The 27,297-nt window shown below is 38.8% G+C and overlaps 1 protein-coding gene across 1 annotated transcript in view; it reads left to right on the plus strand.

Annotated features, from left to right (window-relative positions):
• FTO (FTO alpha-ketoglutarate dependent dioxygenase) overlaps window positions 1-27,297 on the plus strand; it is a 201,963-nt gene that overhangs the window by 46,331 nt on the left and 128,335 nt on the right. The window contains exon 8 of the mRNA XM_075281881.1: window positions 23,449-23,573. Within this exon, the coding sequence (XP_075137982.1) occupies window positions 23,449-23,573 (125 nt within the window). The remainder of the gene's footprint in view (window positions 1-23,448; window positions 23,574-27,297) is intronic.

Genomic DNA, 27,297 nt, shown 5'->3' on the forward strand with positions numbered 1-27,297 from the left:
AGCATGACTTACTACAACAGTGCCATACTATTACAGTACCACATAGGATTCAGTGAGCTCTTTACAAGGAGCCATTCTTTCAGAAATGTTTATAATAGCAGACCTGTGGCAATGGGATTAAATGAAACCCAGAAATCCAATGATTAAGTAGGGTGTCAGAATAATTTTGTCCATATAGTGTATATTATCTATCTACCCATCTATCATCTATTTTCTTCTATATTTAACACTACAAAGTTGAAGGCTGCTGTGTTTTATGAAACATAAGTTTCCTTTCTGTGTTGTATCTCTCTTTGATCTCTCGCAGTTTCTCAAGAGACTTGTACATTTACCATGAACATTACCAGGCACTTTGTAAAATATATTGTGTGTGTGAAAATAATAAATGCATGGGAATATAGTATACAGGGCATCAATAATTCCTTCATATCAGAGCTGGGGAGTTATTGGCCCTTTGCAACCCTCTGTGACATTTTTGTAGTCCGTTCTGTGTTTTAGGAAACTCTCATCTGCTGATACTTTTTCAGTCATAGATATTGGCTAAACAAAGCCTGAAATGGACTGTTTAAAGGGATCCTACCATTAAAACCACATTTTGTCGTTCACATGTAGGAATAGCTTTAAGAAAGGCTATTCTTCTCCTATCTTTAGATGTCTACTGTGTAAGCGGCCATTTTTCTTGTGGCCTGTGGGCATGCGCAGTCGGAGGCCTAGAAGTTTGAACCCATCTCCGGAAGAAGACACGCAGAGGCCGTTCCTGAAGAAGATGAAGGCGGTGCTGGAGATTTCTCTTGCAGCATTTGGGACGTCCCCAGTGCTGTTTGAGTGCTGGGGACCACCCCCAGTGCTGCGAGAGAACTCATTTGCATACAGGCGAAAACCGGGATTTCTACCGAACGGCGGCACGGAGAAGACATCTAAAGATAGGAGAATAATAGCCTTTCTTAAGGCTATTCCTACGTGTGAACGACAAAATGTGGTTTTAATGGTAGAATCCCTTTAATATTATTTTAAATACACCCATGTTTATGGCAGAATAAATAATTCTCACTCATTATCAATAGGAAACCAAATTGGAGAATAATAAAAAATTTATGATTGGGTTTTCCAGGCTTGTGAATTAGCACACAAGTGTCTATGTGGGTCTGAATGCACAGCAGATGATAACACAATTGTAAACAGAAGAAAAAATATATGTATTCAGCTCACCGTTTCCAATGTGAATATACTGCTCCTGGAGAGCACGGCATTCAGGTGAACTCAACCCGTCGATTAATATGCCTCTGAAGTAAAAACATATTCACCAGCTGCAACCAGGATGATGATAGAAAAATTCTGCAGTAGAGTAAAATTTAACTTTTATTTAAATCCAAAATTATAAAAAAAAGTTTCATAGTAACTGCTGAGGTTAATGCCAATCTATTAAAGCAACGCGTTTCAGGAATGCCATGTCCCTTCCTCTCAGCTCTCATCCTGGTTGCAGCTGGTGAATACATGTTTACTTCAGAGAGAAGGTCAGGAGTAATTCTTTTTTATTTTCTTTGCCTCTAGAGCTTGCTGTGGGCAGGATTATTAATGGAATGACTACAATACCAGTGATCCCTCTCATCTCTCAGACACTGCCTATATGTACAACTGGCCACATGCCTCATTTCAAATGGTAGTGCTTTAATAATTTCCTGTCCACTTTGATGAGATTTTTTGTTCACTGACTGAATAATTTGCTGCTCAGCTTGTGAAACACCATCCGTCCAGAGAAAAGGAGGCAAGGGGAAGATCCTGAGAACAGTTCAGACAAGACACATATATGATATACAGTATGTTGTCTTGTATTCAATGGACAGGCGATAATTAGGTGTTCAGAATATGGGACATCACGCAGGCGGGAGATAAAAATCAGTAACATGGTCATGTAACCATAGTAGACTGGCTCACAAGCAGCATCTCGGCTACAGACCGTACAGATCTAGCAAGCTTAACTTGAAACTTAAAGGGATGGTCTGAGCTTTAATTAATTTTTTTTAAAGACTTATATGTGCTTCAAAAGGCCTCCATTTCCAATGGCTTCTGTTTTCAGGTCCCAGTTAACGTTGGCAGATAGTGCTCCATTTGTGTCCATGGACTACTACAATCCAATCACATGCATCAGCGGTGACCTCTTCACAAATGGCACATCACTGCTGAGACCAGTCAGTCAAATGGTATTTGTCAAGTGTTCACAAGAAAGTTAAAAATGAGGTCATCAGGTATTTCCAACTATGCCTCATACATTTAATCGAAAATATTTACTGTGAGCCAGAGGGCCAACACATTAAAGATAGAAAAAAGTCTTATGTGATTTTGTTAAATTCAGTAAAGGTGCGCAGACTTTTCATGTGTACTGTGTACACCCCCCCATGCACATGTGAAAGGTGCTGAAAGGGTTAATGACTTCTGGCTGTCCCATTGCTTCCAGATGTGTGTTCAAGTACTTAAGTTAACTTCATTAGTTCCCTGTTAACACCATCCTGTTAATAATTATGCAGCTAAGCTCCAGGGCTAAAATCCAAAATGATTTTTCAAGATCATGGACATTGCACCTGACATGTATACTTGAAGACGTAGTAGTTTAGCCATTGTTCAGGTGATAGGAACTCCATGGAAATAGTATATACCTCCTGCAGCCTGTATTTTACCTAATGCTCGATGCCCTCAACAAATCTGGAAATTGACATGACTCTATTTTCGATGGCGCACCAATGCAAGACATACGAGAATGTTAAAAACAGAAAGTTTGGCAGAAAATAAGCTTTTACATGTCTGATTGGAAACTCTTGTCATTACGAAGCTGTCCAACAGCCATAATAGTGTTATGTTGTCAATCCAAAATACACATCTTCTGGTAGTTTTTGTTGCTCGCAGTGACCAGAATACAGGCAGTCATTTGTAAACACAGATCACAGAAACCCTGCAAAGTTAGTTTAGATCCTTCTGACAAGTATCAAGGAAACCATTTGTTTGGCAAACTGGAAACACTGAAGCTGTGTCAATAGTTCCTTTATTTGTGTCTCTTTGCCAAGTTATATTTGTTAACCAGAAAATAGTTTTTTGCTCAGTGAAAGCTTGGTGTCATTTTATTGCAAGGTCGTGGGTTGGCTGTGTTTAGAAAACTGAGGTTGTATTGTGTTAAATTCAGAATCATGTACTGTACAGCAGTATCTAATATATAATAAACTACAGATCTATGCCTAGTCTGTGACTGGATCAAGGCATGGATTGTGAGAAGTGAAAATAATACAATTAAATGGGTTCTTACACCTCAATATCCCCATTATATATGCACTGTTTCAAAACTGGACATCATAGAGGGGGTCCTGACCCCCTTCTATTACCCTAAGGAGAAAACCGGTCCTAACTTCTTTCTATAATTCAGAGTTATGAGCATGTCCTGACCTTCTCCTATAAGCAGAGTAAAGACCTGGTCCTGACCCCATTCTGTAATCCCGAGTAGAGAAATGGTCTTGACTTTCTTCTATATCCAACAATGGAGAGCTGGTACTAATCCCCTTCTGTAAACCAGAGTGAGGAGATAGTCCTGACCTCCTCCTATAAGGCAAGGTAGAGAGCTTGTCCTGACATCCTCCCATAAACCAGAGTGGAGTGCTTGTCCTGACCTCCTTCTGTAAGCCAAAGGGGAACAGCTTGTTGTGACCACCACTTATATGCATTAGTAGAGAGCTTGTCCTGACCTCCTCCTATAAGCCTGAGTAAAGAACCAGTCCTGATTTCTTCCTATCAGCCACACTGGATAGCTAGTCCTGACATACTTCTGTAAACCAGAGTGGAGATCAAGTCCTGACCTCCTCCTGTAAGCCAGAGTAGAGAACCAGTCCTGATTTCCTCCTATTATAATCCGTAGGTGCCGTATAACACCCCAAACATTACCTATGTTTGTTACCGGGACTCTGTCCCTATTGAGCTATACGCACAGCCCCTACCTTCTTGCTGTTTTTGACAAGGTCAGAAATGACAGGGAGGGACTGGCATCAGAGAGCATAGCTATTTGGTATATTGAGAGCAATGTGAACGCCCTTGTTGCACCAAATCACCCCTTAGCATATCAAGGATAAGCTAAGATCTCCTCACCAAGGACACCAAATGGGAAGCAGAAAACCAAAGTTTTATTCATATGAACCCTGACTACCTGACTGCTTATAGTCCAATAAGGAGTTTTCTGGTGACAGACTGTCTTCAGGCATACGTTCCCATTTATCAACATTCCTTCTGAAATGTGACTAACCACATTAACAACTTGAGGTCTTTCTGCAGTCATTCCTAAATTTGCAAATTGTACATCATTCTGTGAAAAAAACCACATTGCCTTCCATTTCCAGGTCATTAATACAAATGGTTGTGCTGTGCAGTGTGTAGTATAGTAAGCTATATAGCATGTCTTTGGCTAGCACATTCTCTAGACCTGCCATCTGGTGTTTGAACCCTTATGTGGATAAACTCATTTTGTTTGTTGTCTTTGGTCTCTGACTGTCAACTCTTATTTTCATGTCCGGCATCTCGCTTTATGAATTTCTCCGTACCTAACGAAACAAAAATCCTCTGATATTGGTGGAATATCACCCGGATCAGTAGTGATTGCACAAGAGATAAGTTGCATTAAATGGCCGTAATAGACAAGTGCCCCTTTTATAGTGTTGAAGGTCATTTATTTTGTCAGGTGCCAGTATTCTGCTAACCGAAGTATCTCCATTTATTCTAAATCAAAATTATATATATATATATATATATATATATATATATATATATATATATATATATATATTCTAAAAAAGACAGATGAGAATGGTTAAAACTTTGCCTGGTAACTTCTATCATTGCAGGTGTAACATTAGGATTTCAGCTGACAGGTTATGATCTGAGATGATCTTGTCGCCCCTACTGGACTTTTTCCACCATATATTTTGCAAAAAAAATCCTATATATTGAAAAAGGGTAAAATCTGTTTTAAAATCATAAGCATTCCTCAGTTAAGTTATGTTATTTCTCTTCAAATATTTGACATTACATTGTATCGTTGTTTGTTTGTTTTTTGTTTTGTTTTTTTAAATCCTGTCCAAACTTATTGTACTTTAAATCAGCATAAAAATTCTATATCTGATCCACCAAATCTAAATAATCTAAGTAGTTCTGCAAAAATCAGAAGCATTTTCCTATACTGTAAAAGGGATCATCCCCAAAGAAAGAGATGACCTATCATTGTTCTGCTACTCGCTTGTCACTAGTCTGCAGTGGCCAAAAGACATTTTGCAAAACTGACAATATGAAGTTCAGCTGGGACAACATGGTGGCTCAGTGGTTAGCACTGCAGTCTTGCAGCGCTGGAGTCCTGGGTTCGAATACCACCAGGAACAACATCTTCAAGGAGTTTGTGTGTTCTCCCCATGTTTGCGTGGATTTCCTCCCATTCTACAAAGACCTACTGATAGGACAAAAAAAAAGTAAAAGACCTACTGATAGGACAAAAAAAGAGTACATTGTAATCCCTATATGGGGCTCATAATCTACATTTAAAAAAAAATGAAGTTCAGCCATGAGTCTACGTACACTGTATGGCGGCATTAGTATTCGCTTTATAGAGGGGGCAATGAGAGTGTCTATTAGTTTACGTGTCTATTTCTATGCATTTGTGCGATGTATATGCATAGTTACATAGTAGATGAGGTTGGATAAAGACATCAGTCCATTAAGTCCAACTTATAACCCTACAATCCCTATAGTGTTGATCCAGGGGAAGGCAAAAAACCCCATGAGGCTCGTGCCAATTGCCCTATATTTCTATTTATACTTTTGACCCCCTCCTCTAGGTAAAATCCTGCCTATTCTACACATCTTTTAGAAATCGATTTTCTATCCACTTATCAATTCTTAGCAATTTTTGATGACAACTGAACACAATAGCTTAGTTTTTTATACGAGTAAGGACATGTATAGGCATTTAGTGTTTAATATTATTATAGCGTTTATGTTTTTTCAAGTTGCCTATTAAGATTCTCGTGTAAGGTTGTTTATAATGCTGGGCATAAAAAATAAAAAGGACACAATCTAAAGGAGAATGAATGAACTTCCACAAAGACAAACAGAAACTGAATCTCTCCCAGGGAACGCTCTTCAGTCCTGGCAGAGCCTTTTTGCACATCAAAAGAAGATGACTGTAAGTATTAAAACATGTTTTTAATCTTCCGTTCTGATGAGCAGGACGTTCACAGTGGTATTTATTATAAGATCCCGCTGGTCATGCCTCTTTCCTTTTGTCCTGTTTATATGGCACTTCCCATGCACTGCTATAGGAAGTATCACTTTCACAAAGCACGCTGCTTCTGTCCATTTGTTTGGGGCCTACTCTTGAAAATCCCATATGGCAAAGACAATCTGATCCTTTCTTGTGCTGCGGTGCTGACATAGCTTCTGACTTGCCGCTTGCTCAAATCAAAGAGTTTTCTGACTGCTCAGGAACAGGAAATTTTATGTAGAAAAGGAATGTAGTTCAAGACATTGTCTAGGTGGTTAAAAAAAGGAGAATTTTAATACAAATATGTTGGGAATAAAGGGCAACAGATCTGTTAGAACACAGTTGTCTTACTACTGTGTACTGGGCTTATGTCCTGTTAGCTTTCCTATTATTCACAATGCAACTTACAGATATACTGCACATTCTGAATATACCAATGAAAATATTGCAATGTACAAATAAGTTTCCTATGTGAATGAAGCACCATTGTGCCTGTGTGACCACCACTCCATTCATATCTATGGGACTGACGGAGCATTGCACTCTATCAGTTTCATAGAAGTAAGTGGTCATGGTCATGCATGTGCTCCATTCACACGGGGGAATCCTGTCCTCACTGCTCACACTTATTCCCTATCCTGCTGTTTGTAGAAAACCCCTTTACGGTTAAGCGTTTCTCATTGCGTTTTTGCTGCATTTTCATCTGCATTTCTTTTCCTTCCTGCGACACAGGACTGCTACACACCCACTTTTTGAAACAGGATTTTACCCACAGCTTTTCCACATTGTGGGTATGAGATTACTCAAAATCATCCATTTTTCTTGTACTGTAAAATAATTTTTTTTTCCCAACTGCAACGTACAGCCTTAATTGGTAATCTGTTAATTATTAAAGGAACTTTCACCACCTCAACAAATTCAAGTTCTTACCGTCTGTTAATAGCTGCTGCTTCACTGATTCCAGTACCGTTTGTTTTCTCTCTAGACCTCACCATTCCAGAGAAAAAAGTGCAGGTAGTTTTGGTGCCTTCTGTGCTATTTAGGCTCTGTACTGTCAGAAGGGCGGTGTCAGGCAGGGGGTGTGATTCAGAGCTCCAATCACAGGCAGCCAGTGTCAGAGCTCAGAATCACGCCCCTTGTCTGCTTCTGCCTGACTCCGCCCTCCTGACAGTACAGAGCCTAAGTAACTTATCAGACACTAAATCTACTAGCATCGATTTCTTGGGAGGAAAGGAGACTAGAGAAAAAAATCTAACTGTGCCAGAATCCATCTATTACTAATGTATAGAGCCAGAGTTGTTGGAGGGGGTGAAAGGTTCTCTATAACTGAAGCCCTATCCTCATCATAGTTCATGATTTAAACATCAGCAGGGATCCGACCCCTTCAGCTATTAGGCATCAAGTTATTGCTTGTGTAGGTTGTGACGAAGCCGGTGTCCATACTTGTCAACTCTCATATAATATCATGGAGTCTAACATAATAAAGGGAGATCTTTCAGACTTCTGAAGGAGATGGCAAATCTCCTATATGTTGCCAAAACCTATCCTAAACAAGGAGATTACTTGCCCAAGAAGGATAGTATTTTGCGGCCTTGTAAAATCTGATTTACTGTTTATAATACAGAGCATACACACTGGACGACTGTTCCCCATCAGAGGAACAGATGTCCTAAATAATCAAAAAGGCAACTGCTCTATTCTAAGGAAGATCTCATATAGTATGTAATTCATCCTGCAACCCTTGGCTCTAATTTTTACATGGGACTGCTACACAGCCTTCTTTCCTGGGCAGCGCTGCTGCACCTCTGTGTAAGGGGCATAAGGCGGGCAGCAGACTTGTATAAAGTACTGGGCGCGTCCAGTAGCCCTGTGTAAAGTATATAGGGGTGTGTATTGTAGTCCTGAGGGATGTGTGCAGCAATCCTATGTAGAGTACAGAGGTGTGTATGCAATAGACCTGCGAAAAGTATAGACAGGTGTGTAGTAGTCCTGTGTAAATTATTGGGTAGTGTATGCAGTGTGTAAAATAGAGTAATGCATGTAGCAAATCTATGTATATAAGAAAAGAGGGGAACTTGCGGCAGTCCCATATAAGTATAGAGGATTGTGCACATAGTCCTGTATAAATTATGGAGGGGTGCATGAAGCAGTCCTATGTAAAATGTGGAAGGCTGCAGGCGGTTAAGGTAAGGGAGGGCCTTTTATTAGGGCTTGGCCTGTAAATAGAGCTTGTGGCCTGTAGAAACAAAAAAAAAAATTGGCATGCTATGCTACATGCACCACTGGTCTTTCCCTAAGACTCGGTAAGTATGCCCATGTCATTTAAGAAAGTTTGGAGTTGAACAGAACCTGAAGCCAAATGACCCAAAAGGTCCCACTGCCCCATAGGAGGAGACCAGTATTGTGACAAGTTAGACATATATACAATAATATTTGTATAAACTGCTTCCAATAATCTTTTTGGCAAAGGAGTATTCTCCTCACATACAAGCAAACGGGATCCTTGTTGTCCTGACAGCTCAGGGACCCACCTGTCATATATTTGGCATGCCCCATGACTTTATATCATATATCTGATATAACCCCTATTATCTGTTAAATTTGTTTTTGTCTACGAGTGACTTTTATCTGACTCCTAGAGGTAGAGTTGGGATCAGTATGGTATTTTTTTGCAAGTAAAATTTGTCTTTCTAGAAACGGTCCCTCATTTTGCTGCATCTCATGATCCTAGCATTTGTTAAATCCAATAACATATTCAATATGTTCAGCATTTTGCCATCTATTTGAGTGGGATATAACTATAAAATGAATAGATGTGCAGAATAAAAGGTCAGAAACATCCAATCTCGCAGCCACTGGTGTGGGTCTTTGTCTGTATTCTCATGGTGTCAGGAGGATGATATATTTACTAACAGCTGGTCATAATGTTACTAGACTTCTTTAGCATTGATTCCTAATAGCATGGTCTCTAGGACATAAACAAGGTCATAAACTGCAAACACAAAGTGGAACATTTCTCAAAAAATTGAATGGAACCAGAAATGTTCCAACTCCCAACACGCAAAAGTGCAACCACTTCTTGAGGTCAGGAGGAACCTCCAACAGCTGTTCAACAAGCGCCCGGCATTGTCCTTAATTGTCTGCGCTCTTTTGGAACAGCAGTAATTCTTGTTTATATTGTCAAGAACTTTTGCGTACAACACAAGTACATCAGCCTTAGAGGTCACATGCCTAACCCCTGCACATGGTTACAATGCAAATGTCCTGCCATTGTTTTCCTTAATGTGCACTCAAATACAATGAAAAGAAGCCGCACAAGTAACAGGTTTCAGCAGGCCCAGATAGCTCATTGTCACAAAAAGGGCAGATTTTTGTTTCATTCCATCATTGTTTAGTGTTTTTGGATCAGTCCAACCATCTGAAAGTGCCCATATTCATCTATCAGTTGGAAGTGGTTTGTGTTTCTATTTTCTTACTATTGTGATTTTCTTTACAAATTTTTGCAAGTTTTGGTGTATACTTAAGTATTTATACATATTAATGTCTTTTGTGTATTTTTTATATTCTGGTAGTCCAAATCTTTCTTCCTACTCCAGTGTTGTATAAATTTCAGTAGACTGGGAATGAAAGAGCCAATAGATTTACACACAATCATTTTGGAAAAGTGCTGCATCTTTTGTGTGTGTTTGTTTGACTCCTTAAGGGTATGTTCACACGGCGAAATTTGCATTCCGCGTGTGAACACTTCCGCACGGCTAGCCGTGACGGGATGCCAGTGCAGTGCGCCATCATCCAGTTGCGGCATTCCGCTCCGGATTAGGCCCGAAGAATGGGCCTAATCGAGAGGGAGCCTCATGCCGTGCCTGAGTTAGCCGTGGAATCCACAGCAAGATAGGGCAGCTCGCTTCTTTTTTGTGCTACTACCTAGCGGGAAAAAGAAGCGAGCGGCTCCCTTTGAAGTCAATGGGAACCGTTTTTGGACCCAGATTTTGAGGCTCCAAAAAACTTAGTGTGAACATACACTAATTTTGCAAATGTCGCAGCCAATTGTTACGTGTTAGTCATTAGGAAAATAGAAAATCTGAAACATCAAACATTTTTGTGTGCATTAACTTTTTTTTTTTTTTTTTTTTTTTAATTTATTGGAAGCGCAACATTCTCTCACAATTTTTCTATGGACTTCTCTGTAGGTTAAAATTTCTTAACAAAAAAAAAGTGATATGATGTGTGATCAGAGAAAGGGCAACGCAAAACACTAGAGTTTTTACCAGCTCATTATGCGTGAAATAAAAAAAACAAAAAAACCCTTTGGGAATGCTTCGCAGTTTTTTCCACATCGCTTTTTGCAGGAAGTCCACACAGTTTTTTCTGCTGTGGATTTTCTGCTTCTATTATCCCTGTACAGAAACCGCCAGTGTTTCCTTAGGTATAATTGACATCCACAAGTGTTTTTGAAATCTGCTGCAGATTTTTTTTCTGCAATATGTGTTAGGGTTTAGCCAGAATTCTATCCACTTTCAGGTACTGTAAATCGCTGTGGTTTTTGCCGCTGCGTTTCCGCTTCAGCTAAATCATGACGTTTTCACTAAGTGGGGCCCTAACCTAAAAGTAACATATTTTAGAGTAACATTTAATTTTTGATTCACTCACTGGAGGTTCTAGGCCCTTTATAGGTTTTCTGCTTTTTTTTTTTAAAGTCCTAAAACTTCCCATTAATACCAGAATAAAGGAATTTCAGTATGTGCATTTACAAATCACCTATAACCCTTAGCGGGGGATTTACTGTCCCTGGATAGGTCAGAAAACTAGCATAGCAGTGGCACGTTTGCTTATTTATTTCTCTTATTGTATCTCGTTTCACACCATCGTATTCGACTGCACATTACAGATATTGTCAGTCATTGTGCTATATAGGGTTCACAACCTAAATTCCCCAAATCTGTATTTCTTTGCAGTGTGGGTGGAAACCCACACATACAAACTCCTTGCAGATTGTTGTCCTTAGTTAGATTTGACTCCATTGTTGCAAGGCTGACCACTAAGCCACTGTGATGCCAGGTGCACAGCCCTGAATTGCACCCGGGTTGTGCCATTTCAGCAGGTTTTTTTTTTTTTTTGTGCTTTTTTCTTTACTTTTTTTAAGCTAAAGCCGCACGTTGCGGAAGCAGCTTTTTTGTTGTTGAAGATTTGCAGCTTTTTTTCAGCCAAAGTTGGGAGTAGATTAAGCAGAAAGGAGAAGTATAAGAGATTTCTATGTATACCCCTTTCTTTTATTAGACATTCTTGACCTTGGCTCAAAAAAAAAAAAAAAAAAAAAAAGATGCAAAATCTGCAACAAAAAAAGCTGCATTTCCACCATTTGGGGCCTCAGCCTTAAGCTGGAAGAGCAGACCAGCAAATATAGATGGGCCGGGGTGGGGACATCTCTGTTCATGGAATTTACTATATCTGGTATAGGAAATGCAAATCTTAATACATTTTCCTCATTGTGATGTCATGCCGAATGAAAAGCCAAGCTATAGGTACCTTAATATTTGATAAGGTAATTTAGACAAATGAGCAGTTTTATTAGCATTATATAAATAATATAATTGCTTATTGAGTTTAGATAGATACACATAGGATGAAATAAGAATAGAGAAAAATACATTAGTCATAGATAACTTTGCAATAGACAGATATATAAAGGATTTTTTGGTGATAAAGCTGTGCTTGTTTTATTAGCACTAAATAATATATACCGTATAAAATGTAGGATAAAAAAAACCACTTTTTTTTTTTTTAATTGACAACTGATCAGGTTTTGACATTTTCTCTTAGTAAGGAGTAAACTCCAGATTCTCACTGAACAGTTAAAGACTATACAGGAGACTTTTGTCTTTCTGGTTAGTAACACTGAGCCATCTTAAATAACTATTGTTTTTTCTTTTTTTTGTGTTTTTGTGTATATATATATATATATATATATATATATATATATATATTTCTTTTACTAATTAAGAAGCAGAAATGCTGTGAACCCTAATTGTCCGCACTAGCTCGGCCGCCTACATCAATAGTCATTTGCCACTGATGCATGGGATACCATGTCAGCTCTTCAGAATTTAAGTGTCTGCTACAAAGTTGTGTTTAGACCCGACCTAAACATGGACAAGGGCAAGAGGGTCCACAAAAGAATGAATAACAAAGAGTACTTTCTGCTCCACTTCTTGTTCAGAAAACATATGTTCACCCAAGCAGGCAGCCGCTGGGATAAAGACAGGCTGTAGGGCAGCAAACAAAAGCCATGTTCTCTCCTCGCCTTTACTGTGTTTCCAAACATATTTACAACCCGGGCACCATCCTGTCATCTGGCTTCTCTTGCTAGCCGATTTATCTTTCTTTTTCCCACTCCAGTATTTTCCCCTTCCATATTTTTTATTTTCACTTCATATAACTCAGCCTGTAAGACGTGACTGCTCCAGAATGCCTGGTGTTAAGGGTCCTGAAGAGGGGGGTTACAGGATAGATTACTTGTGGTAAAAGGTTAACCTTGCACTCACCCGCAGACTCGAAGATGCCAAGTAAGTTCACTGTTTTACTCCACACGGCTCCAACATTCACTTTTCTGGCGTTGTAACCTTGCACCGCAGACACGTCCAAACAAATTACCCTCCAATGGAATTATTGATCATTTGGACTTGACACAGTACCAGTCTGTGGAAAAAGAAAGGCTAAGCACAGTGTGTGAAAAAAACACCTTAAATGTGCCATAACTATTGAATATCACCATGGCAGTGCACTTGGCAAGAACAATGTGACCAAACAACTGACAAGCAGAGAACCTACGATGTATTCATAGGTGGAATTAGATTGCGTATTACGTTTATATGCCTAAATTATTATCCCATTGCCTAAGCAGTTTCTTGCAAAATACAATATACTTGTAAGGCAAAACATCAACATGACATCACCGTCCCACAAATTTAATGTGTTGTCAGAACATTTGGCTCAAAGGACGAGAATTATGGTCGATTAGTACAGAAAATTATACCTACAGAAGTTCCAGGCCTATAAAAGATGGCCATACAATTCCAAATATTGAACCGTATATGAGGAAATATCAGGTACTATGTAGATATAAAATGTACTATGTATGCATTCATAAGCTTTGCATGAGAAAGAGGTGAGCCCTGGAAATGTGCAGTATCACACAACCTGAATACACTGTCTACCAATAAGTATCTGGACACCCATGCAAATGAAGATATTTGCGGTCGTCATGAAAATCGACAGTGGCCTTACGAAGTGTAAGGTAAATGGTGATTGTCAGAATGTTCCCTGAGTCGGCAGACCCCCGAAACTGGGAGGTAGAGACCGAAGAGCGCTGGCCAGAGAAACCACTTAAGTGCCTTACTTGTCCAACTTTATTTTTTCTTTAACATAAGTCAATTACTTTCTTTCTTTTTATATATATATATATATATATATATATATATATATATATATATATATATATATATATATATATATAATATTCTATGAATTATCCCTTTAAGTAGAGTGTTATTGACACAGTATACCTGGTTTGTTTCAATAGAAATCAGACCTTAATTTTATGAAGATCCTTTACTTATAATAATCTATAAATATAATATTATGGGAAGAACTATGTTCATGTGCAAGAGGTTGTGTAGAATTTGGAGTAACCTCTGGGAAGGCTCCGTTGTCTGTTCATGGCCCCCAGGATCTCGTGACTGTTGAAATCAGTGGTCGCTGGTAAGGAACTAGTGACGTATGTAAGTGACGTGTCACCTGTCCCTTTGAGTGGTCTCAGCGGTCATGTGAGCCGACGACCAGTGAGTATACGAGACTATGATATTGGTTGCTGTGGCCTCTTGACTACTTACCAAGTACTGTATAGTATACTGCCTGAGAGGAGAAGGTGGCCATTAACATAAGTCACACATTTGTATTGTTATGTTTCACTCAACTTGCTAAGACTTTTTTTCCACTTCCATTTGTTTTAACCAACTGAATAAGTAGTCCTTTTATAATTTTTAGTTTTATTTTAGTATTTTTATGTACAATATAAAGCTATATAAAGTACAATATGTATACATATAACTTTAATTTTAAAGGTTATTAAGCAGACATAGAGCCAAGTTTTTTTTCTCAATTTTTTTTTTCCTATATTGCAATTTAAAACCGTATTTAGCAGACAATACGTGAGTCTAGTCATCGTCTGAACATATGTTTTTTGTGTAAAGTGAGACAATATCTGTAATACTGGACTAGTATTAAACCTGGACCTACTGAGCCCTGATTGACAACTGAGGACCCCATTGGGCAGGTTCAGACAAAACTTCCGTTCTGGTTGTTTAAAACCTTTGATGTCACGATCAGTGGTGACACATCAAGTATCAACAATGGGAGGGGGCTTACTTTGACATTGTGACTATAAAATAAAAAAAATAAATCTAATTTAATCTGATAGTTCACATTCTCCATGGCTATAGATACATCACTACCAGACCATTTGTTTAGAGAGCACAGACAGTTCTTTCTGGCCTTTATACAGATAGTAGCGCCATTTTAATGCCCGATAATGGTTTTGTACTGCCTACATTGTGGCGTATTATAATAGATTGTCCATCGGTGAGGCTAGAAAAAGAGACCACGGAGAGAGAGTTTGTAATGTGTACATGTCATTGATACATTTACAAAAGGCACCTATGCTCAAGATATGGTTCATACAACTTGTTTTTAGCAAGTAGTCAAGGGGAATGAAGTCCCAATTTCCTATCAAGCCAAAAAAAGGCACTTGTTTTAGCAATCCGCTGCTAATGTACTGTACGTGAAAGATTTAAGACTTGCTGGAAAGATTTGCTTCTGTTTTATTAGGGCTGCCATTGAGAAAGCAAGAGCAGAACTTGAGAGAGGTGCTTCGAGATTTCTTAATGGGCTGTCAGGGGCAAGACACCCGGTCTAGGTTTCGCCAGCACTCTTCCTGTGCATTAAAAGCAACAGGGGCCAAGCAGCGCTTACAGAAGTATGAATTACTTGATGCCTTCTCTGTTCCATATGGTCAGCCGTGTCTCAAACAATTAATCACTTACAGAATCTTTGCATTGGATTTAAGGTTTCAGCTGTACCTGTGCCAGTGGGGGCAGCTGAAGGGAGGGGAGACTGCGTAAGCATAAAATAGCAAGTTTAATAACGCTGGGCGCCAAAGTCTAAGCAGCTGGCTTCTATAAACAACACTTCTCATCCCCGCCTCACCTTTACAATGCTATTATTTTATGTGATACTTACAATAAGAAATATGAGCATATTTATATGCTTGTGTGTAGAAATCCGTATAATTTATGTTTGCGTAAGTCTATGCTCTGTAAATACATTAATGGTACACTAATCCGGACATTAGTCGCCAAAATGCCCACTTTCTGGAACTCAGAAAATATTGGCCTTAGTACTTTTGTGCTTTGAAGCGAACGTATACGCAAGATCTCATATATACTGTATGAACCTGGATCAATACTGTTATATAAAAGTAATACGTGCCCCTTAATGGTAGAACTTTGGAAGCTCGCCTTCATTTTAATAAAGGATTTTTGTTTCTGCACTATATCATATTGTATATTTGCTGTTTGAACAGTTTCTGTAAAGTTTCATTTTAAAGGAACGGTCCAGGAAGAAGAAATAACTGGTGTTATGCCTAGTGAAGGAGTGGTTCACGACTTATATCTTTGTATTTGGAGTCGTGCACTGCCCCCTCAGGCCCTGCACTGGGCATAACACCGAATATCAGTTTTTCTGAAATATTCCATAATGATCCCAAGGCTCCCAATACCAATATAAGAATGAATTACTACTGGGACCTGAGATATTAAAGCCATGCTGTTTTGCGCAGTAAAAATCAGTTTTTCCTCTTATCTAAACTTTTGATAAGAAACCCTTCTTTGATAGGAAACCCTTACTGGTGGTCACTTTTATTAAAGTGTGTAAATTCTCTCCTATACGTTCTGTATCATGTTCTCTCCATGGTTTATTGCCGCATTAGATCTCAGTTATGTTGAGCGTCTATTTTTCTATATGTTACAAACCCTGATCTTTTTAGTCTGCTCAAGTAAGGGCATCTTTATTAAGAAAATACAATTTCTTAGGTACACATCCTGCTGACCCCTGAATCTGCCCTGTTAACCTTGTCTTTAAACATCAGGTCACCAGGGCAAGTCCATCTCACTCAGGAAACAATTGAATGAAAGTGTTGGCATTGTACAAACATTGGAAATAGCACACATGCCCTTATAATGCTGAGGCCTGATAAGGCTATGGAAACCACAACTTAGAGAAGTGTTTGTTATCCACTTTGTTGACCTCTAGCCCCTGACTGTAACATACCTCCATTAGCTTAAGATAGTAGGTGAAGGCTTCAGTCAACCCTTAGGGGAAGCATGGGTCAGAGAACTAGTACCTGTCATTAAGGTTCATAACAATTCCTATAATAGGTTCCTAAAGTAATGTCTACTCCTTTAACTGTCGCCCGGGCTTTATCACATCCTCTGTTGGCACCCGCTACCTTTGTATGGACCATTTTCCTTATAGGTTTTTGTCCAGTGGATACCAGCAGCATAGAAGGGATTTTACTGAAAAATCAGTGGGACTGAAATATTCCAATTTTTCTAGAAATATGTTATACTTTATGTAATAAGTTTAATAATTTTACATTTGCATCATTTCCTTATGGTTTATAATTAAAGATGAGTGAATAGTATTCGATCAAATACTTCGCTCCCATAGGAATGCGTGTAAGCAGCCGAACACCAAGGGGTTAAGCGCATCAAATATTCACTGCGCTTAACCCTTTGGTGTTCAGCCACTTACACGCATTCGATCGAATACTATTTACAATGTATTTCTCTCATTCACAAGTGGCCCTTATTGCTTAATTACAGTGGATTCCTATCTTCCCCAGTCATATGATGGACATCAAGGGACATGATGGATTACATACTGTATACAGGGAATGTCCAGGATCAGAGCAGCCTTAAAGGGGCTCTATCATTGGGAAAAGTCATTTTTAACTAAGCCCATACTTGTATAGCCTTTAGAAAAGGCGATTTCACGCATACATTTTGTATGTAAATTGCCTCAGTAGTTTTTGAATAAGTCAGTTTTTATTCATATTTTAATTATCCTTCTCTGTGCACTCCGGAGATGTCTGTGATCACAGTCTGCTATTCTCTGTGTATGAGAGCAGAGAGTTGAGTCACCGGCACAGCAGCCTCTGCTGTACATACACATAGAGAATAGCAGAGAGGGTGCACAATGAGATTTCCGGAGTGCACGGAGAAGGCTAATTAGCACGTGAATAAAAACTGACTTATTCAAAAACTACTGAGGAAATTTGCATACAAAAGGTAGGTGTGGAGTAGCCTTTCTAAAGTATGTGCTTAGCTAAAAATCACTTTCCCAGTGATAGAGCCCCTTTAATACATTCTTGTGAAAACACTGAAACACCTGTCTACATGTTGTATATTGCAACTCAGTCCCATTCACTTCAAAGGAGCGGAGCTGCATTAACGACCAACCAGTGTGATGGTGTTTCTTGAGAAACCAGCTATATTTTGTAATCTAGAATTTTATACCGTCCCTTTAAATACATATAAAATGGAGCTGGATGCAGATGAGTTATAAAACTATGTTGTCCTTTAATAATATAATAATAATAATAATAATAATAATTTTTATATAGCGCCAACATATTCCGCAGCGCTGTACAATTTGTAGGGTTCAAATACATAACAAAGAACGTCATTGGACACAATGGGACTGAGGGCCCTGCTCGCAAGAGCTTACAATCTAAAGGGTTTCATATTATGGTGGCAGGTTATATACCATATATGAAGAGCCGATGCAGAACAACTTCTTCCCTGAATTAAAAAAAAACTTCATATAGCCATGTTGGAGTGAAAAATGTTATGATGATGAGAATGTGAAGAGGCAGGTACAAAACAGCTTTTAGGATATAAAGCCAAAATTGACTGGGGATATCAGAGAGAAACCAGTTTGTCTGAAGGAGGTCGTAAATCTATGATACCTGCTGAAATGGCTGTTCCTTCTGAATCCACCATATATAGGTCTGCTCAACTCTGTGGAGCATGGGAGAATAATCTTTTGCCAGACCGCTCCAATGGCGATGTATCGCCCATGGCAATAATGAAATGAGCAGGTTGAGGTCCAGTGTGCCATATCATTTCTTCCCCTGACCTGCTGATAGAGAAGAGTCAGGACACCACAATACATATTAGATAATGGACTGCTCTTACCCAAAACACTTTTGCGGCTCAGACTCATAGCCCACATACTGATCTGTTGCTATTCATGGTGGTATTCATGAGCCCATAGAACTGAATGGGTCAGTGTGCCATCTGGGAACAACACGGATCCGCGCACTGATCTCACCCACGGTCGTCTGCAAGGGGCTAAAGTTTGAGATCCTGTTGGCTGTTCTGAAGAATTCATTGGGACAAGTACAATGAAAAACTGCATGTTCAAAGACCAAGAAAAAATGATGGTATAAAGATCACAGAAAGTGAATGCTACCAGGTCATCTTTGTCACGTATGCTGCCTGATAGTGAAAGCTGAGACGTTAGTTCTTGGGTTTTCTTCTGTAACTCATTTCTTCCATTTTGACATTTGTCTGGCACATTATCTCACAGTAATAAAACACAGAGGTACACTGAGATCATCCAACGGTTGCCTCTTAAAGATGAAATATTGGCCGATTTAACCAGTATCACTAATCATAAAATGACTTTATATTATCCAATATATTAAAACTTTGTGTAGTATATTATTTTTGTGTGCCACTGACAAAATCTGTAGCCATTATTGATTGCGCATACATAGCTCGCTCTTTTACTGACAGTTTATGTAGTTTTTCTGGCCGTAATCGCTCAATAGTCTTTCCTTGTTTCTGTGATTTAATTCAAGTACATGTATCTTATACCTTAATATTCACTCAAGCTTCAGTCTATAAGGAAAATCTTAGATTGTATTTAATCTTTCCTGCAGATTTTTTATGTCCTTTATTTTATGATCTGTATAACACGCAATGTTTCGTCTTTTCTCATAGATCTCTCTCTATATAGTTTAATGGTTAAGTTGTTTGACTCTCTGAAATTGGTAAACTCATTACAATGACCCAACTTGCATGCAGCCTATGTGTATATGCCATTCTTTAAATACGTTTCGCCAGGGCAAACTCTATCAATAGGTGCGATGCCTCCTATTAGGGTATATGGACGTTACGGAGGCAGGTTTCAGACTCAGGATTCCCTCTATGAGCCAGTCCATATACAAGTGTATATATACAGCATCCTGTTCATTAAACTTGTATACTTAGTGTACAGGTTAAGGCCGCCTGCATTAGTGTTTGAGTGTATTATGGAACTCCAATTGTATACATAATGTCCCTCATAGTCTAATTTGATCCTTAGGCAACAGACTATAAAATAAATATTAAAAATGGAAAAAAAATGCATAAAAATATACAAATCATGAATAAGAATAGAAAGTACAATCTAGGTTTATTTAATTTTACTAAAGTGAAATAAACTAAAACTACAGATTTAAAAATAACTTTAAAAAAACCCCAAACCTTATTTTTTGCCACAGCAAGATTCTTTATTCATCACAGCAGACAAGATCCATTTGCGTTGTGCCATAGTTATTTTACCTTAAGCCAAGACTACTATTATAAGATACCAGGCATCTTACTACAGTATGCAGTGTTTTCTTCAATAGAGATGTAAGCTCACCTTGGCCTAATAGATGAAGTCAATGTTGAGCTGCACAATGAATGAAACAAGACGTAGTTATTCCATCCCTATAACGTTACATGCCTGGTTTAGACCCTTGTAGGGATCGGTCTTAATAATTTCAACTTGTGTAACCAATCATACTGTATAACCAAAAATACTGAAATTTGCCAAAAAGAAGCATATTCCATAAATTGATATTTTCTGCTGTTTAGATTGAGACATCACAGCTATGAAATGAAAGAAATTTTTTGAGAGAAGTCCTCAGTAGTTGATACCTTTTTTAATGGCTAACTTAAAAAGTTTTTTGATGACATATCGAGCTTTCGGGACTACTATAAAGGTCCCTTCATCAGGATGGTATAACACAATTTCTGAAGGTATGCAATGAAAGTCATAACATGACCCAGGATATGAAGATCCTGGTACTGAGAGGGAATTTCAAGAGCAGAAAAGATCGCCTCATATGGGAGATTAAACTCATGACGATCTTTAACACGCTTCAGAGGGGTTTAAACCTGGCCCAGGGTTTTATGACGTTTTACAACCACTAGACAACACGTCACTGATCAAAGAAGTCATAAACCCAGAGAACTTTCCTGTGAACTGATATATATGGTTTTTCATTGTTTATTTACATGGTGTTCTGTTCTCCATCTATTTTGCATCTAACACTCCATTTTTCTGTGTATATATATATATATACCTACCTTCAGAAATTGTTATACCATCCTGATGAAGGGACCTTTATAGTAGTCCCGAAAGCTCGATATGTCATCAAAAAACTTTTTAAGTTAGCCATTAAAAAAGGTATCAACTACTGAGGACTTCTCTCAAAAAATTTCTTTCATTTCATATCCACTGGCTAACATGGTACAAGGGCATATATTTTCTTTTACATCACAGCTAATAACATTAGTTTAAAGGGGTTGTCCAGTTCATAAGGGGAAAACATCATTTGACTTAGGTGATCCAAACCTATCTATCTGCTGGGCTGGGTTGATATGCTGATTTCATGTGACAGACTCCCATTAATATTTTATCATATTCTGCCTATGTACCTTTTTTTAATGGTAATTTTCTTGGACAACCCTTTTATTAAAAGAACTGTTGTTCTACAGGCCTAAATAAGTCAGGATAGTAGGACTATATATAGATTAGGGCTTGTTCACATCTGCGCCCGGCACTCCGTTATGCAGGTTTCCGTTTCCTGCACAAAACAGAGGCAGGAGACGGAAACATGCCTGCATTTTTCAAACCCGTTCATTTGAATGGGTTTGAAAAATGTCCGGCCATGAGCGCTGGTGAGCGTTTTATGCTCTCTGCCGCAAAACCGTTTTTTTTTTTAAACGGACACGCAGTACTCTGTGTCCGGTTTAAAAAAACCTTTCGCCACGGAGCGCATAAAACGCTCACTGGCGCTCACGGCCAGACACTGCATGCAGAAGACGGAAACCTGATAACGGAGTCCAGACGCTGGTGTGAACCCAGCTTAAGGCTTTGTATTTAGCTTTTCCTGCTAGATTTCCATGAAGCACACAGAGTATGGACAATACAGTAAAGATGTATCTAATGTGGCCGCCTCTGAGCCAGAATTCTAAAAATAAATATTTGCAACATGTGAAAAAAAACCAAATAAAAGTGAGTTATTTCTGTTCTACAGACCTATATTACATGAAACATTCCCTTCAAAGGTGTTTTGCTATCTGGGGACGTTAGCCCCTATTCAACCACTCAGACCCCACTGATAACTGGCGATATTTGTCCCTTGAATTGGATGGAGCAGTGGTTGGGCAGCACATGAACTGCTCCATTCATTTCAATAAGAGTACAGGAAGTAGCGAAAGTACAGCCTGTTCTCCTTATCAGTGGGATCTGGGCGGTCAAGTTCTGACAGTCTACAAGTTATTCCTTATCTTGTGGATAGAACTTAAGTCTCTGAGAGGGGAAACCCCTTAAATGTAGACTATTGGATCCAGATTGTTATAGTAACATTCCAGAATCGGATTTTTAAGTTGAAATGCTGGCTAGCCTGGGCTGTGGAGTCTGAAATCCTTGGTTTTTCACCTTTAACCAATCGATGGATGTAGGGCTTGGTGACCTAAATAAAAATAATGATTAATTGGGCATTTTATTTCAATTATGATTAACCCCGGGCAGATTATAATAATGGGGAAATGGCAAGTAATTACCTTTTTGCCCCCATTGTAATTCAATCTTGTAATCCACTCTATTGGTATCAACCTATATAGTTGATTACTATTGTGGGACATTTAGAGGAGTATGTGTTGGGTGAACCTCACGAGATTTGTCTCGCAAGGTTGACCAGGCGATTTATTCAGACCAAACACATCTCTTTAGACCTCAGGGTATCATAAGCAGTGGCCCTGGGGAGGTGGGCTCCGGCATGTCTCCCTGTCTTCTTCTGGATTTTTCAAGCCTCCTTAATTATGCCAGGCACCACTGAGCCCAATCTCAGGTGTCAGTGGTCCATCACTTCAGTCAGGAGGCCCAAAGTGGAAAGGGATTTGGACCAAAGTCCAGTGGAGGGAGAAGTTACACTGTTTGTTTATTGTGTTTGCACAACTTCCCTGGGCTTCCATTTCTTATACTCTGCCATCTGAAGAGTCCCCAGAGTATAATAATAGAAGTCCCAGTTCAGGCTTGTTCAGTCTGAATGAAATTTCCTGATCTCATACTGTTGTGTAAGTATAGTCAGGAACATGGCCGTGGTTAGTATTAGGCACAAATTTGAAAGTCAAATGCAGTAGTAGATAAATATGAACAAGAGGACACGTCGAGATCTGGAGAAGTAGAGGAAGCAGTGCAGGACCTGGGTGAGGTGAGTAACACCGATATTATATCACCCTACTAATTATTACAAAATATAATGGGATCAATTTGCTTTATGTATAAGAAGTATAATATGCTAAGCATACTTAAGACATGATAAAGAGTTATTTCAACTATTTACTAAAATAATATATACCGGTGTGTGTGTGTGTGTGTGTGTGTGTGTATATATATATATATATATATAGTGTGTGTGTATATGTATTCTAATGCTAGAATGTAATTTTAGTGTAACTGTAACAATGTGTGTATACCTCTCAAGTAACCTGAGTTACAAATGAGTTAAAACATACTGTTTTATGGCTTGTTTTATGTGGCACATATATTGACTAAAGTCCAAATATATGGTAGCCATTTTCGGTCATCATTCTCCATATTGATTATCTGGCAAACATGCAATAGTAATAATGAAAATATATTGATTTACTGTCCTCATTTGCCTATGAGCTTTTTATTAATTTTACGTGTTTCCCCTTCTTTTCCCCCTTTATTTAATTGCTGCACAGACCAGCTTAATGCTAGAAGAGCTTGAAAAAGACTACCGGACCAAGGAAGACCAGCACAAAATCTTACAGTGTATCATACCATTACTAGTAGAGCGACAAAACCTGCGGCTCGAATGGAGAAAGAGGTAAGATTGACACTGATGAATAATACTGGGAACTATATAGTATTAAGACGTTACATGCATTCTAAATGGACAGACTGATTTTACTTCAGACTTACGATAGAAAAATACATTATCTGATGTTATCAAATATAACCTTGTTGAAACTGATTGCTATCAAACTGACAGAAGTATGATAACCCTTAAAGAAGCACTCCGTTTTGTTTTTCTAGAAATTAATCCTGCTTTCTCTATGTTGGTGGCTCAGTGGCGAGCTATGTGCACAAAACTGACGGTTTAGCCAGAACTCTGACTTTCAATGCATTTCTATGGAAATGAAGAATGAGGTTCCCATAGAAATATAGCCTGAGTTCGGGTTTACTAAATAGCAATTCAAAGGGTGGAATCCCATGAAGTTGCCTTGGATCCGATCTGCAGGAGAAATCGAACTGTAACTTTTTGCAGACCGCACACCACTGAGCCAGCAAGAGTGTGAGTAGCACTTGTGAACAGTGGAGGGGATGAAGGATGTAGATAGACTCAGAGGCTGGATGCTGATTCCAATCACATGACCGTGAGTCAGAACCAACCTAGAAAGATTTGGGCGAAATAGAACCCCCGAGAAAAAAAGTATATATATATTCTCTGTATAACTCTATTATGAGGGTCTAGAGGACTGTGCTGATGGCAGACTGCATTCACAATTCATAAAAGTCTATTCTGTAAAAAAAAAAAAAAAAAAAGACATGGACCACACATCCTAGTATTATACATTGATTTATCCTTCTCGACAAAATCTACAAAATGAACATGAGGTTCTTAGTATACATTTTGATTACAGTGTATAAGCCCGCTAGCCACTTCAAGGTGACCTCTGTATAGTGAGTCCCTACTCTATTGGATTTAGGGAACTGTGCTCTCAGTAGATTACATGAATACTTTATGGAAGTCCGTATTCTGCAAATGAACCACTGATTTTGGATTCACAGGTATAATCACTACAATTGAACAAGTGTATATATATATATATATATATATATATATATATATATATATATATATATATTGTGGGGAAGTTAGCTCGGCAGCAGCAGTGGTGTGGACCCAAACAGGCAAGACGGACACAAAATGTGCAGCAAACGTACTTGCTTCAGGCATAAAAAAATACAAAAAAAACACAGCCTTAACTTCAGGCAAAAATGAAACAAATCTCTGCTCGTCCGAGCACTAACTACACAGTAACAAAAATAATACCTCACTATACGTGTGGCTTACTATCAGCCACACGAACAAAAACAAACCAGTTCAACTTGGTCTCACCAGTCTCAAAATGATAGGGCAGCTCCCTCCTCCTCCTCCTCTCACTCCCAGGTTCTGCTCTGGTCTGTAGGATCAGCAGCCTTTTAAGGGCCATTAATGAGCCCAGGATCTACATGCGGGCTGAAATCTACTCATCATCTGTAGCTCTCTCCAAAGATCTCATAGCCACCCCGTCTGATTCTATGACAAGTACATCTTGGTTCCAATTTACGAAAGTCTGCTGTAATAATAGACCAGTTTCTGATTTGGCATAGTGTCCATGACCGAAGGGCTCATTTTAAATATTTTATACGTTATTCTGAAAATAATAAAAAACAACAGTATTATTATGCTAAAAAATTATTCTTCTGGACGCAAATAGAACAGACCATCTACATTTTTGTCCTACATGAATTCGATAACTGCCTGTGGATGTTCATGAAATGGAACATGGACATGTCTTGAATGGATATACAACTATCTCAGTCACCATTATCTCGTAAAAATAAGAAGTGTTCATTGGAACAGTTTATTTTGGCACCTCCATATTCTCATAAGTGCCGATTATTCCCAGCATCACTGTTTTTGTGAATTAAGCATCAAATATGGTATTGTAAAACTTAAAGGCATTATCCGAAATAACAAAAACTAAGCTTCTTTGTCCCAAACAAATGGTGCTACGCCTGTCCGCAAATTGTTGGCTTAAAAAAATGAAGACAGTTGATGATTCTGAAAATTTTCTGTAAAAGTATACTATTTTTCTAAGACGTCACTGATAGACTGATCTAACCTTACATGACATTTGCACATTTGCGCAGTTTGGTCAGTCTTGTGGTGTGGTGACTTGCAGGTGCTTGGTCTGTGGTCATGAGAACAAATTTTCAGAACTTCATAAAATAACTGCAGGATGTTCTATGGAGAGAAAACACCTTCAAGTTGGTCAATGCTTGGATACTACACAAAAGATCTAATGTCACATCATCCTGTTAAAACACTCTCAGCAACCTGAGATACGTTGGATAAATAGGGTGAAGCCGACTTGTTAAAAGAAGCAAGCCATAACTTCCTCATTATACTCCGTTTGTTTATGGTGGGTGACAGTAGTCTGACAGACATATCGCCCAACTGACTACGTGACCCTTCTTTGGCCTGCCTTGTAACCTGCAGAAAGGACATAAAATAGCAGGAGAGTCAAAGCTGAGAAAAGTAATGTGAGTCCTGCGCGATCTCTAATAATGACGGTCATACCCAGTAGAGTTAATATATACCCTCCAGCCATACAGAAATGTATTTACCCCCTGGGTGCAGCAACACTATATAGAAAAGTTTCAATCCATACAGTTAGATACCGTTGTGCTGTATCGGAGTCCAAGTAAAAAGACAGGGAGTTGTCTCAAGCTATGGAACTTGTACGGTTTTTCACATGGACCCAAGTAGGGTGCAGAGGAATAGAACTGTATGCCAACAAAGGTAAGTCAACTGCTCTTATGGGGCACTAACCCAAAAGTCTGTCCTATCTCTATAAACGGAATTACACCCTGTGATCAAAGACCATTCTAAACACACAAAATATTAAATATGTATAAAGTTAGATGAAAGAAAGGATTCTACAGTAAGGGTCCATTCACACGGAGTAACGTGCCGCGTGATCTGGCACGTATACGGTGTGTGTGTGACTTTGCGCGCCGTAAAAGCTCCCATTGATTTCAATGGGACCCTGGATCGTATACGCCGCGTTATTTTGCGGCCGTGATTTTGCAGCCGCAAAATAACGCGGCGTATACGATCCAGGCTCCCATTGAAATCAATGGGAGCTTTTACGGCGCAAAGTCACACACACCGTATACGTGCCAGATCACGTGGCACGTTACTCCGTGTGAATGGACCCTAATATTAAAACAAGAGTTATTTCTTCTCTTACTTATATGCAATGCTTTACAGAAATTATGGTCCCTGTCCTCTATAGGGCCTACAATCTAAATTCCCTATCACTATACCTTTGGAGTGTCAGAACAAACCAGAGTACCCGGAGGAAATATGAGAACAAACAAACTCCTTGTCGATGTCCTTTGTCAGATTTGAACCTAGGACTCCAGCACAAGGCGACAGTTCTAACCCCCATGCTGCCACCATGCTGCCTGGTTCTTTACTGTAAGGGCAGTGAGAATATGGAACTTTCTCTAGAGGACATTGCAATCGATAATTTGTTTCAAAAATTTTAAAGAATTTTGGATGCCTTTCTTGAAGCATATAACATTTAGTGTATATGCATTAGATTTCTGGAGATGGCATAGTGACCCAGGCTGTAGAATCAATTTTGTGATAGACTTGTCTTTTTTCAGCCTTACTAACTTATTACTGTATATTTGGTCACACAGAGGAAAATGAAGATTAATTCCTCTTCATTTTCCACCAACAACATTTCCGGACGAATGGGCCTAATCTGCAT

The sequence above is a fragment of the Leptodactylus fuscus genome, chromosome 7 (assembly GCF_031893055.1).
Source record: "Leptodactylus fuscus isolate aLepFus1 chromosome 7, aLepFus1.hap2, whole genome shotgun sequence".
Taxonomy (NCBI): domain Eukaryota; kingdom Metazoa; phylum Chordata; class Amphibia; order Anura; family Leptodactylidae; genus Leptodactylus; species Leptodactylus fuscus.